The 12594-nt window shown below is 49.7% G+C and overlaps 1 protein-coding gene across 1 annotated transcript in view; it reads right to left on the reverse strand.

Moving 5' to 3' along the window:
- Positions 1-4863: 4863 nt before the first annotated feature.
- The window catches only part of UBALD2 (UBA like domain containing 2), a 185419-nt gene continuing 177688 nt past the window's right edge, over positions 4864-12594 (reverse strand). Inside the window, exon 3 of the mRNA XM_069654698.1 lies at positions 4864-6362. Within this exon, the coding sequence (XP_069510799.1) occupies positions 6042-6362 (321 nt within the window). The 3' untranslated portion in view covers positions 4864-6041. The remainder of the gene's footprint in view (positions 6363-12594) is intronic.

A 12594-nucleotide genomic window follows, 5' to 3' on the forward strand; every position in this document is an offset into this window, starting at 1 on the left:
GGTGCAAGGTCGCTTCTCTCCTAATCACCCTCTCGGTTTGCGCAGTCTTTCTCCTCCTCTTGAAATGCCGTGCCTGGATGGCTGTCTCGTCGTGCAGTCCCGGTCTTGCTCATATGATGCTCTCATGCTCCACCTTTTATCCTTGTGAGGAAGGGAAAAGGCCGTCGGGTGGGTTTGATTCTGGTCAAGTGTCCGGCTTTGACTGACCCTTGTGTTGGGACACGACAGATAAACCGCTCTGGGGTTGGTTGGTCTTTCACAATGTGCAAAAGAGTTGGGGGGGGGGGGTAGAGTGTTTGAATAGCCTAAAGGGTAGTATGGGAAAAGGTGTTAGAAGGGGGATACAGCGTCCAACCAGTCTGTGTCCCACTTCCCGAGGACACCCCATCCAGCTGATCCTCCCTCACTGGTCCAACCGCGATGGCTGTGTTGTGGCCACCTGGATGACAGATCCCCGGGGATTTGTATGCAAGACCATAAGGTTTCTCACAGTGCTGAAATGATGGGACAAAAATACTAGTATTTGGTAAGCGCCTGTAAGGGAACAAAGAAGGGGACATGAACAGGGTGACACGGGTGTAGGTGCGCAAATAACAAAAGTAAGGAAATCAGAGGGACGCAGATGTCGATCGAAAGGGGATAATGTATTAAAGGGGCTTATTCAGAACCATATAAGGGGTGGGGGCACACCTACCACCTTTGGGAAGAGGGGATGGGCACCTTCTAGGGGGAAAAAAGACAAGCAAATTAACTATAGGAACGCTGTGAATGAAGGCCACACAGGGAAATGCGGGGTAGGATTGTATAGTATACGTCATCGTCCCAAAGAGCTTATGTAACTAACTACGAAATGGGGGGATATCACAGGTAAAAACACTTAACAGGGATGCCCCCAGGAAACCTGCACTGAGCACATGGTGAACACACCACGGATTAGGGAGGAGGGAAGACGAAGCGCAGGCTGTACATCACTAGCAGAACAGAGCAGCTGAGACAGCACTGGTTGATGTAGGGGGCAGCAAGCAAATCCCACAGGCACTTGGGGGTCGAGTGCAAGCGGGGCTGAGCCAGAGAACCTTTCACATAGCCATGAATGCCTTCCGGCAGGTGGAAATGGGAATGGCGAAACTGCACAGAGTGGCATGTTTGACAGGACCAATCAGACGGCACGTTTCTATGTCCTTGGGAGGTGGTCCGCCTTCAGTGTATCCAGAACGTCTGCGAAGGTAGTTATCCAGCAGGAGGCGATGGTCTCCCTTCCCACCAGAAGCAGGGTTTCTATTGTGTCTTCCGCAATAGTGCTGCCCAATGGCAGAATAATAAAGTGCCAGCGGTCAGCACAAATGTTATTTTACCAATTGCAAATTTGTCCCTGGGAGGTGCTAGAAGCAATGTGGTGCAACGGGGTGGGGGTTGATGTTTTGGGATACTGTTGACCCGTTTACTACAAGAACGTTCCACCAACATACGCCGATCACTAAAGATATGATGTAGTTTAGGCAATGGCCCTCATTCCAAGGTTGGTGCTAGCACCAATACCGGTACCGCCACCGACTTGGTGGGATGGGGACTTACCGGTCCAGTCCGACCTTGTTAAGTCCCCATTTTTAAAGCCATTCCCCATTCCCATTTGAGCCCCCACAGGGCTCAAAGGGAAGGGAGAAGGTGTCAATAACGGTACCGCAAATTGCGGTACCGTTATTGACCCCGGTATCCCTTTGTGGGTCCCGTCCTTCAAGCCTGGTAAAACCAGGCATTAAGGGAAGGACCCGCAAAGGGACCTCGGAATAGGGTGCAAAGGGATTACCGGCACCGGTGTCATTACTGGTGCCTGGTATCCCTTTGCGCCCACCTTGTAATGAGGGCCAATGAGTTTCATGGCAATGTTAAACATGAACATTTGAGCTCCACTGTTGCCAATGCCTTGACCATTGTATTCGAAGTATAAAACTAATGTTCGCTGCAAGCCAAGATGTCAGCTCGCAATCAGTTCTTGTCCACTGTTCTGTTTGATTTGTGCTTGCCCAGCTATAATAAACTGTGTTAATTCTTGCCGGCGTGCGCTCATTTTTGGACTATATGTGGTAATTTGGAGGACTCCCGATACAAGGGTCTCAGTTTTGTCTGGGAGCTCACACAGCTATGTAATGGGGTAGACCAAAGAAGGAAAGAGAACTGGAGTGGAAAAGTCGATATAAGGTTTGCATAGAAAAAGAAATAATAAAAGTAGCCTTTCTACAAGAGTCATGCTTTACGCCATTTCATTATAAATCTTTTTTGCTATAGGCCAGGGATTTCAGAGAAGAATTGAGATTGTAAAATAGAGGGAGTGTGGGCAATCATTTGAACAGGTTTCAGTGGAGCCACCTACTGAAAGCTTCAGCTTGTGCTGTTTAAGTCCGGCTTGGCTAAGCCTTACAGAAATCCCTTTGCCGCTACCCTACTGGGGGGGGGGGGGGGGGGGATCTGACCCACTAACCTAGACACTGTTGCTTGGTCTTTAAAATGTAGCAGAGTTAGTCCGGGATCTGAGTCAAGTGGGGATGGGACCCATCAACCTGGAGAAGGAGGCTGACCGACTTTACGTGAGCCAGTCCTGCCCCAGAGGTGGGTGTGGGGGTTGGGAGGGCCCCAGTCTCAGTCCCTCGCCTGGGCCTGGCTATGTCAATAAAGTACCACCTTCTCTTGCCCCATGCCCATTATGCACAATGCAGGCCAGTTTCTTTCGGTTTGCCCATTGGGCTAAATCACCCAGAAGGCCTGGCAGGGAAGAGAGCAAGCAGCCCAACAGGGAAAGTGGAACTGCATGGCTGCTTTGCAAACCGTACAGCAATTTGGCAACCCAGGCACTTTGTGCAATCTGGTCATGATCAGGAAAATGCATCATACCTTCAGCAGGCCCATAGAGCAGTCTGCAGAGCAAACCAGCAATCTAGACGCCCTGATCACTCCGGATACAAAATGTGAAATTAACTAGGATGATAATGAGCTGCCATTCTCAAAAGTGGACAGACACACTTGGACATTGATGCACTTTGAACGGGCCACCATTGCCAAATGCCAACGGAACTGTGTAAAACAAGGTGGGGTTTAAAGCAGGGTTGCATGCGTTTCTGTGCACAGCCCAGATGAGAAGAATCCTGCCGATGGCCTAGAACAAGCTAGCAGAGAGAACCAATGGAAGGGGAAAGTAGAGGATACAAAGGGGCAAAGGAAACTGCAGAGTGGCTTGCTCAGCTGAGGTCAAGTGAGGCAAAGGAGAACCAAAAGACCAAGAGGAGGAAGTACTGTGCAGAAGAGCGTGGAGGATTGTTGACTGTGTGTGTGATGTATTGGGGCAGTGTGTGAGGTATTGGTTGGTGGGAGAAAGTGCTACTTGGGTGTCAGCGCAATCAAGGTCAAAGGGAAACTATCAGAGGGGGGGTAGGAGGTGAAAGTGAAAGGAGGGTGACTGGAGGAACACCCATGGAAGGGACTGGGGTGGGTGTGACTGCTGTTGCAGGGACAGGGGGGTAGCAGAGCTGTGGCATGGGCAGGGTAGCAGTGGAGAGACACAAGCCGTTGCAGGGACAGGACAGGATGGGGTTCTTGGTGGTGAAGAGCCATGGTACGTACGAAGGAAGGAATGAGGGGGTCTTGGGGAGAGGCCTGGCAAGGACAGAGGGCAAGAGACTTGGCCGGGACCAGGGGGTTTAACTGTGGTGGAGACAAAGGGACTGGGGGAGGGAAGAGACATAGCTGGGACAGGTGGAGAACTGTATTCGAGAGCATAGGAGAGTGGGAGTAAGCGAGAACAGAGGGGAAGAGCGATAGAGGAAGAGAAAGAAGGGAGGAGAGTAGAAGGGAGAGGAAAAAGATCAAGTTAAGCAGTACAAAAGCCTGCCAGAAAAGAACCAATTGGGAATTTGGAAGGCAGCGCTTCTTGTACCATTTTATTGCGAGACCTAGGTTAGGATATACCAGATTTTCCCAGAGAAATAGAGAAGGGGCATTTGCCCTTAGGCCATAACCACCAGCCACTTGGATGTTGGATAGTAGCCACTACAGATATCTAGTGACCATCCTGGGGTTTAGGGACACCTGGACTACAGAGGCAACATCCCAGGAGACTAGAAGGGCCACCCTTAGTGAGCCCATCTCCATTATTTTAAGAAAAACCCAAGAACCGCCTTCAAGAGTCTTTAGGACATCTGTGAAGCAGCCTCCATCAACCTTCCCATAAAGCAGGGGTATGGAACCTGCATTACTCCATGTGTTTTGGACTGACTCCCATGACCCTTCACCACTGACCATTCTGAGAAGTGATGAGATTTGTAGACCAGAAACACCTGGAGACCCAAACATTGCTAACCCATGTCCTAGTGTGTCGGAAGCAGTGTGCACAACTGCACCCTTCTTGCCAACCACGGGCAGGCCTGTCAAATTGGCCTGAAAACAAAACATTTAAGATTTTAAAAGAGAAGAGCAGGTGGAAGGGCGGTAGACAGCCCCCATGCATGTCTAAGAATAACACCCACAATAAAAAAATAGATTACAATTCTACCAATTCTGTGTTTTGGAGGCAGAAAGTTGGGAATGGTGTGATGACAGACAGATCACAGTAAATGGTGAGTATTTCTATCTTCTGTGCTGTAGAATTCAAAAGGTTGTTTCAGACTTTGCATAAGTCTGAATAAAGTGAAACCTAGGCGAGTGCAGATTGGCCTCTTAAACATAGAGCATGTATGCGATGGGTCAAGTAGTGTAGTCCTTTTAGCACAGGTGTAGTTTCCACTCCAGAACGTATTCGTTCAAAGTAGCAGGTTTTGATACTACAATCACTCAGAAACTAAAGTCAATGCAGGAAACATTCACACAGACAGCTTGTTTTCCAAGTTGGTGGTGCGGTTTAATATTTCACAAACTTAAAAAAAAAATCCATGATACAAAACAAAACAAAAAATCCACCAACTTTCAGCAGGAAAGTGAACGAAACCATAGAATTCAACAGAAAAATGCATTGAAGAGCCGCTGGAAGCCCCGCTTGCATTTCTTACAAAAGAAAATGCTTCCCTTGCCCTTTTTCAGAGACCTGCGTTTCCTGAGGTTTGCAGGGAAGTCCGGCATCAGTCTGCCTGCACGGATGTATGTAACCAATCCTTGCTTCACAGGCGACACATCTTCATATTCGCCTTCACTCGCCATGCATGTTGGTTAAGAGGAGGAACATTAATGCTACCCATGTAGACCAAACACACACATCCCACATTTGAAACAGTTCAAAAGTATACTTTCCCGTCAAAAGTATATGAAATCCTCCAATGGGCGAGTGCTGTTTTGCAACTTGTAGGTGAACAACAGACAGGAAACGTTTCTATTACAGAATTATTTGAAGCAAAGGCAAGGGTAGTTTTACAGAAGTGTGGCCTCAACCAGTTGCACACCTCATCGGCCCTCTTCGTATGAGAGCAACAGGTACAACTGGCTCCTCCACCACCACCACTCTGCACGTCCTCTCAGTTTGGCCAGTCTCTCAACACATGAAGGTCCTTTTGATGGCAGGACGCCCAGTCGTGGTGAATACAACTGAAACGTAAACACTCCAACTGCTAGTAACGAGGGCATGCTTACGATACCATGGCTTAACATCATGGACAGCAGAAGCTGGTAGTGTCTGTTACAAAGCCATCTGCTGCTAAAGACGCCCTCAAGGGCACGAGGGCTGTAAAGAGTGTTCTAGAATCTCTTTAGCACAGCTTCCTCTTGCTAGGAAGTTCGTACATAATTGTCACTGAAGGTCCATCTGCTCCACCTGGCAAAGAGGTGGGAATTCATTTACATTATATATATTTATATATTATAGTTATATATTAAAAAAAAGATCAGTTCTTCTAACGTGGAAGAAAACTAGCATGATCACTTTAGGGAGGAAAAAAGATCCAAAATATTCCAGTTCGGGTTTTTTTTTGCAGGAGGGAGTGACTCGCAACATGATGTAACCCTGGCATGCCCTCTCGTCGCAACGCACTTATTCCAATGTACCCACTCTCCAGGGCCAGGTCTTATCTTTGACCGTCCATTGCAGTCATTGCTTTGTGTTGGCTGCCCGCTTGCTGGGCACCAGGAGGCCACATGGGCTGCAGGTGGTGATGGTGATGATGCAGACTGTGTGCTGTCGGCGAAGAAGGAGGGATCCAAGAGGGTTGCTGGCTCGGGGGAGAAGATGCCCAAAACGGGCTGAAGCTGCCTGGTGGGGAGCACGCCATGGATGTGATTGGGCTGTTGCCGCCCTGCAGGTTCTCAGAGGTTCGCAGCTTGGAAAACATGGCGAGTGCATCTGGGAAGTTGGGTGGTGTTGCTGGTGTGTTGCTGGGGGTGCACATCTAAAAGAGAAAAACATACATGTTACTAACGACACTCGACCGTACGGGATACAAGGAGTGCTGGTGGTACAGGGATGAGGGCTAAAGTGCGGAAGGGGGGGGGCTCAAAAAGACTAAAACAAAGTGATTAGCAAGCAACCATATTAATAATAAAAAGTTTTAATTAGAAAATTATACTGAAAATGCAGCTCTCCATAACTATATTGTTGATTATAACTTTCAGAAGTTGTACTGCACAGGTTATTTAAGGATAAAGAGAACCTATCAGTCAACACTAGATCGTTATTCTCTGCATACAAAGCACAAAGGGATATGCAAGTTTTAGGTCTACAAATACCTTCATCAGACCTAGCCAACCTGTTTGAAACGGATAATGCGAGCTGTAGTCCAAAACGTCAGGCGAGGTAAAAAGGTTGCAGTCCCCTGCTTAAAGTGCACTCACAAAGCAATAACTGAAACATGACGCATCATCACAGACTGCAGAGCCAAGCACTCCTTTGTGCCTACACACTCTGTAAATGAAGCCTTAAACCCCGTGCATGCTTCCAAGAACTGTTAATGAACGAATAGCATGTGCAGAAGGAAGCTGAATGCTGGAGTGAGCTGAGAGGAAAAACTGCAGCGGGATCACATTTAAGAAAAGCAGCTTCTCCCCGCACCCTTCTCAAACAATGTGGCATCTTATAAATAAGGTGAACGTCCAATACAGAGGCGGGTGGGTGGCCAGGAGTATATTTCGAAGCTTTAAAATGCATCGGCTCCTTCATTAATCGCAACTTGAAAAGGGCCACCTGCTAAAAGTAGTTAACAAGAAAATTCAAACTTGGGCACACACATTGATCAACGACTGGCGTAAATAACTGTTCCACTGGACAATATACTCTTATCTACAATTACATAATGTTTACAGTATGCTTGCTGCTCCCAACCCCTTTCAACTTGTAGCGGATAGACGCGCTTAACAGCTTCCCGGAATCTATAGAAAGAGGAGTCCCCAGAGGCGTCACACGGGATGTGCAGAAACAGTGGCGGCTGAAATTAAAAACAAAAGTGTGCGATTCTTGCAATTTATTTTTAGACACAGTGATTCTATGACAAGACTGAAGGCGAGCATTATGCTTCAACTTCTTTAATTTACTATTCCTCAGCAGTTTCAACAAAACCAATAAACTCAACAGAAAAAACGTCTCAGACTTTTCTTGCTTTAAAAATACAATCCCCATAGTCTCTGTAGTCCACCTTCTCCTTGCTCAGCTATGACCACTTCCTGTCCCCGAGCTCCTCCTCCTTTTACTGCTCTTCAAGCAGATAAGTACTATTCTAACTCTCTCTATGTGTGCAATGGATGGAGGTTTGCAGATAGCATGTTATGAGGAATGAGTTTGGTTAGTAGAGAATTCACTGTGTTTGCGCGTAGATGTAAAGCGGTAGAACGTTTGGAAGTTGATAGGAATATTAGCATTTCATCTCAAGCGCGGAACCAGTGTGAGGCGCAGCGCTGTTTTGCATGCGCGTTTAGTGACAGCCCGTTCGAGCGGGCAGACCCCACAGCACGCTCACCCCGTGCCTCATGCCAGGCACGACAGGGGTAGCAGCACAGCGCCGCAGGGGATAACGGAGCAGAGGTGCCGACAGGCACAGGATCTCTCTGCCCCTCTCCTCCGTGGAAGAGGGAGAGCGCCGAGCTACAAAGCGTGCCGGCCCCCTCCTTTGCGGAGGCGGGGCTGGCCACGCGGGAGTTGCAGCCCCCTCCTTTGGAAAGGAGGAGATTGAGACGAAGCAGGCTTCCGCGTCGCATGGTTTACTGAGACGCGGAACTAAGCCTTTGTCTCGGAGCCGGGCCCGGCGGTGATATCCTCCTGGGACCAAACGTATTTATCCGGCATTGCACGTCGGTCCGCAGTAATGAGCAGCAGCATAAGCTCCGGAAGCAAGCCCACGTCTGGGCGCCAGTGTATAAAGTTGAACAGCACTAAGAAGTGCGGGAGCCTCGCAGGCTGAAGGAGGCTAAAGCCTCGTGCAAAACTCAGTGCCCTCCTCATTTAGAGGCACGAAACGAGTAGATGCCTATTACAGGCAGGAATATGACAGTCCGTTGCAGCCACTTATTAAAAAAAAAAGTAAAGAGTGCAAATTTATAGTTGATTCAAGCACTGAATAGGTCAACCTGGTACATCAGGTACACAAGCTGATTCATTGAAAAGTATCAGAGGCAACTATTGAGTGAAGGGGCGTGCGAAGACACCTTGACAGGTATTACAGGCACACAGCACCCTCCCAGAATGTTGGATTTTGAGTGGAGTGAAGAGGAGCAGTCGCTTGCCCTAGCGGTCAGCTTCAAGGAGGTGCTGGGAAGCTCACTCAGATCCAGCGGCTCTAGGGGTGAAACCCCTACAAGACCGGCTAGAGTCCCTGGAAGCAATTCTACACCAGCCCATAGACAGCACCACCTGGACAGAGCGCACGCCCAAAGAACCCTCAGAAGCAGGGTCTAAGGGGAGTACCAAGACCCGGAAGAGAAAAGCCTCTTGCAACCCCCAGGGGTCACTAGAAGGGGCAAAAGAAAAGGCCCCGGAGGTAGTTGATGCCTTTGCAAAGCTCCGAGAAGCATATTTGCAGCGTCAGACAGTGCCGGACCTCACAACCCCCGCTCCAGGTGAAGAAGACGATGGAGAGGAATACCCAGGCTCGGAAGAGGGGCCAGAGGAAGGAGATCCTCCCTTTCAGGACGAGGACGAGTTAAGGGAGGAGGAAGTAAGACCCAGCGAAGGGAAGAGAATCTGCAAAGAAAAGCACCTCGAGGAGGCAGAAAAGGATATGTTCGATCCGGACAGTAGCCGAAACCGAGGTCTTCAGACTGGCAGCCATCACCAAGGGTTGCCCAGTACATGACCAAAAGACTGAGGAAAGCTCTAGACAAAGAAGTCTAGACAGCGCCTACGCGCGGAGTGTCCCATACCTCTCGGGCAAGGTAGCCGAGACCCCGGAATTGGATCCTAAAATGCCAACTTTCGTATCAAAGTCCTGCAAGGACCCCCGCAAGGGTATCGATAGATCCTGGCGTAGCTGTCAGGAAAAGGTTCTCGATCCAGCAGGCCCACTGGCGAAAATCATGGACCTAGCGGAGAGGGCTAGAGACACGGGGGAGGAAGTGGACCCCGACGCCCTGGCAGGCTGGGCGCAGAGCAGTATGCCTCCTTGGCAATGCGAACTGCGCCATCGCCTCAGAATGCCGGAGAGGCCTTTTGCTGAAAATAGACACAAAGCTCAGTGACCTAGCCTCTTATGATGCGGGAGAGGCAGCACAAGGCCTCCTTTTCGGAGAAACCTTTGGCAAGGAGATGGGCCGCTTCGTCGGCACCTACACGTCGCTTGAGAAAGCACAAGCTTCGATTCGCAAGATATTCCCGAACCAAGTTTTTGCCGGGACCAGTCGCCACAGGGGTCGCTCAGCTGGTGGTAACCAGGGAGGACGAAGAACCTAGAATCCCAGAGCCCAATACTGGGAGAATAGACAACAGGACTCCTCCTTCCCGACCAGAGGACGATCCCGGAGAGGTCGCAGAGGGAGAGGAGCAGGACGTGGTGAAGGATTCACACAAGGTGAGAGCAGTGCATTACCCTCCAGGAGGGGGGAGAACTGTTGTGTTTTGGGAAAACTGGCGCGCGCTTTCCAGCGGTGCCTGGGTGTTACAAACGATTCTAGGTCTACATCTAGAATTCATAGAACACCCCGTGCAAGCACGCAGGCCTCACCAGCAGAGGCTACAACGCGCAGAGCAGGAGCGGTTAGATCGCGAACTGCTACAATTGGCGAAGAAAAACGCCATAGAGGAATGCCCAGGAGACCCCAGTTTCATAGGCAATATGTTCTTAGTACACAGGAAAGAGAAGGTCCGACCCGTGATAAATTTGAAGGAGCTGAACAGCTGGGTAGTGTACCGACATTTCAAGATGGAGGGCATCCACCAGCTCCGAGATTCTCTCAGAGAGAAAGATTGGGTGACGAGGCTAGATCTGAAAGATGCCTACCTGACGATTCCAGTGGCAGAAGAGTTCAGGGATTTCCTGGCTTTTCGCTGGAAAGGGCGGCTTTGGCGATTCAAGACCATGCCCTTCGGGCTTGCATCAGCTCCCTGGGCCTTCACCAAGCTGATGAAACCAGTGGCAGCGGCGAGAAGGGAGAAAGGAATAAGGCTAATCATCTACCTAGACGATCTACTGCTCCTGGCAGAAGACCAAGAGACCCTCAGATATCAGACAAAATGGGTTCAGAGCTTACTAGCGTCCTTAGGGCTCCTAGTGAACACAGATAAATACGGAACCGGCACAGAGGCTAGATTTCCTGGGCTTCGTATTGGATACCAGGAAAGCGACGCTGGAGCTTCCAGCTCGGAAGATCTGCGATATCAAGAGAACTAAGAGGGTGCCTAGCAAGAGAAGTAGTTTCCCTCAGAACACGAGGATAGTGGGGCTTCTAGCAGCTTCCATTCAAGCCATATTTCCAGGACCATTACACTATCGAGCTCTTCAAAGGCTAAAGATCAGGCATCTTCAGCAAGGCTTGAGGTATCAATCAGTTCCCTTGGACCCAGAATCCAAGACAGAGCAGGAATGGTGGTTGGAGAATATGGACACCTGGAATGGCTGTGCCATCTTCGGAGACTGACCCGATTTAATCATAGAATCCGACGCCAGCTGGCTGGGCTGGGGGGCAAGGTGCGGAGACCTACAAACAGGAGGGAAATGGAGCGAGGAAGAGCTTCGACTCCACATAAATTGCCTAGAGCTACTAGCAGGATCGTTTGCGATCAGAGCCTTCACGAAAGGGAAGATGAGATCTTGTGTCCTATTGAAGATGGACAACATATCGGCAGTTCGATATATAAACCATCTAGGGGGTACGAAGTCCAGGATGTTAGCCGAGCTAGCGAAGGACTTCTGGCATTTTTGCCTGCAGTCAGACGTCAGTCACAGCAGAGTACCTTCCGGGAACACTGAATGTTGTAGCAGATTGGAACTTGCGATACCTCACGGATTCCAGCGACTGGAGGATGGATCCAGCAGTATTTCGGAGGACGAGCGAGAGGGGGGGGGGCCCGATACACAGACCTCTTCACATCTCGGTTGAACACACAGACAGCATCTTACTACAGCTGGAGGCTAGCTCTGGGGACGGACGCGTTCCTGCAGGAATGGAGCGGATGACCACATTACGCTTCCCCCCCCCCCCCTTTATGATGCTGAGCAGAGTGCTGGCGAAGTGTCGGAGGGAGAAAGCGGAGCTGTTGGTAGTAGCCCGCTGTGGAAGTCCCAAGTGTGGTTTCCAACGCTCATGAAGCTGGCAGTAGATCAACCGAGGATACTCCCATAAGGGGAGGGATTACTCACGGGCCCAGCTGGGTCATATCCTCTGAGATTGAGAGGGACTCTCCCACTCGTTGCGTGCAGGATATACAGAGACGCTGGGCGCTGCCAGGTATTTCGCAGCAGGCTGCTCAGCTCATCACAGAATCCTGGGCTCCGTCTACGAGAAGGGGCTAAGACGCGGCTTGGGCCAAGTGGTCTAGCTGGTGCAAGGGGGAGAGGTGTTCATCCCATTTCTGCACCTGTGGTGAGGATTCTGAATTTCTTAGCACTATTACAAGATGGTAAAGCATTTCGCACTATAGGAGTATACAGGTCCGCAATATCAGCAGGACATCTGCGAATAGAGGGAGTTCAGGCAGGGGAACACCCGGCAGTGGTCAGACTCATCCGAGGAGCCAAGTTTAAAGTTCCCCCTGAACCTCGATATAAAACAGTATGGGACGTTCGAGTCGTCCTTACGCTATTGGAGAGCTAGTCCGGGAATAGATATTTATCCCTGAAACAATTGTCAAGAAAATTTCCAATGCTACTGTGCCTAGTATCGTGCAAGCGAGTATCAGATGTTAAGGCATTGGAAGTGGATAGGAGGTCATTTGGACAGGAGGGAGTAACGTTCACCATAGTGCAGAGGACTAAGACGGGTACTTCTTCAGTACACTATCCATATTTTATGAGTACACCGAAATGGTGCGTAGCAAGCTGCGTCAAAGAGTATGAGAACAGGACAGCGTAACAGAGCAGCGAATACCACACAACTGCTTATAGCGCGCAGGAGGCCTTATCAGGGCGTATCCACAGCTACTATTGCCAGATGGGTGAAAGATCATGCAGGCTGCATGTATAGATTTGAGAAAGTATGGAG

The sequence above is a fragment of the Ambystoma mexicanum genome, chromosome 3q, assembly GCF_040938575.1.
Source record: "Ambystoma mexicanum isolate Mex_15411 chromosome 3q, UKY_AmexF1_1, whole genome shotgun sequence".
NCBI classification, from domain to species: domain Eukaryota; kingdom Metazoa; phylum Chordata; class Amphibia; order Caudata; family Ambystomatidae; genus Ambystoma; species Ambystoma mexicanum.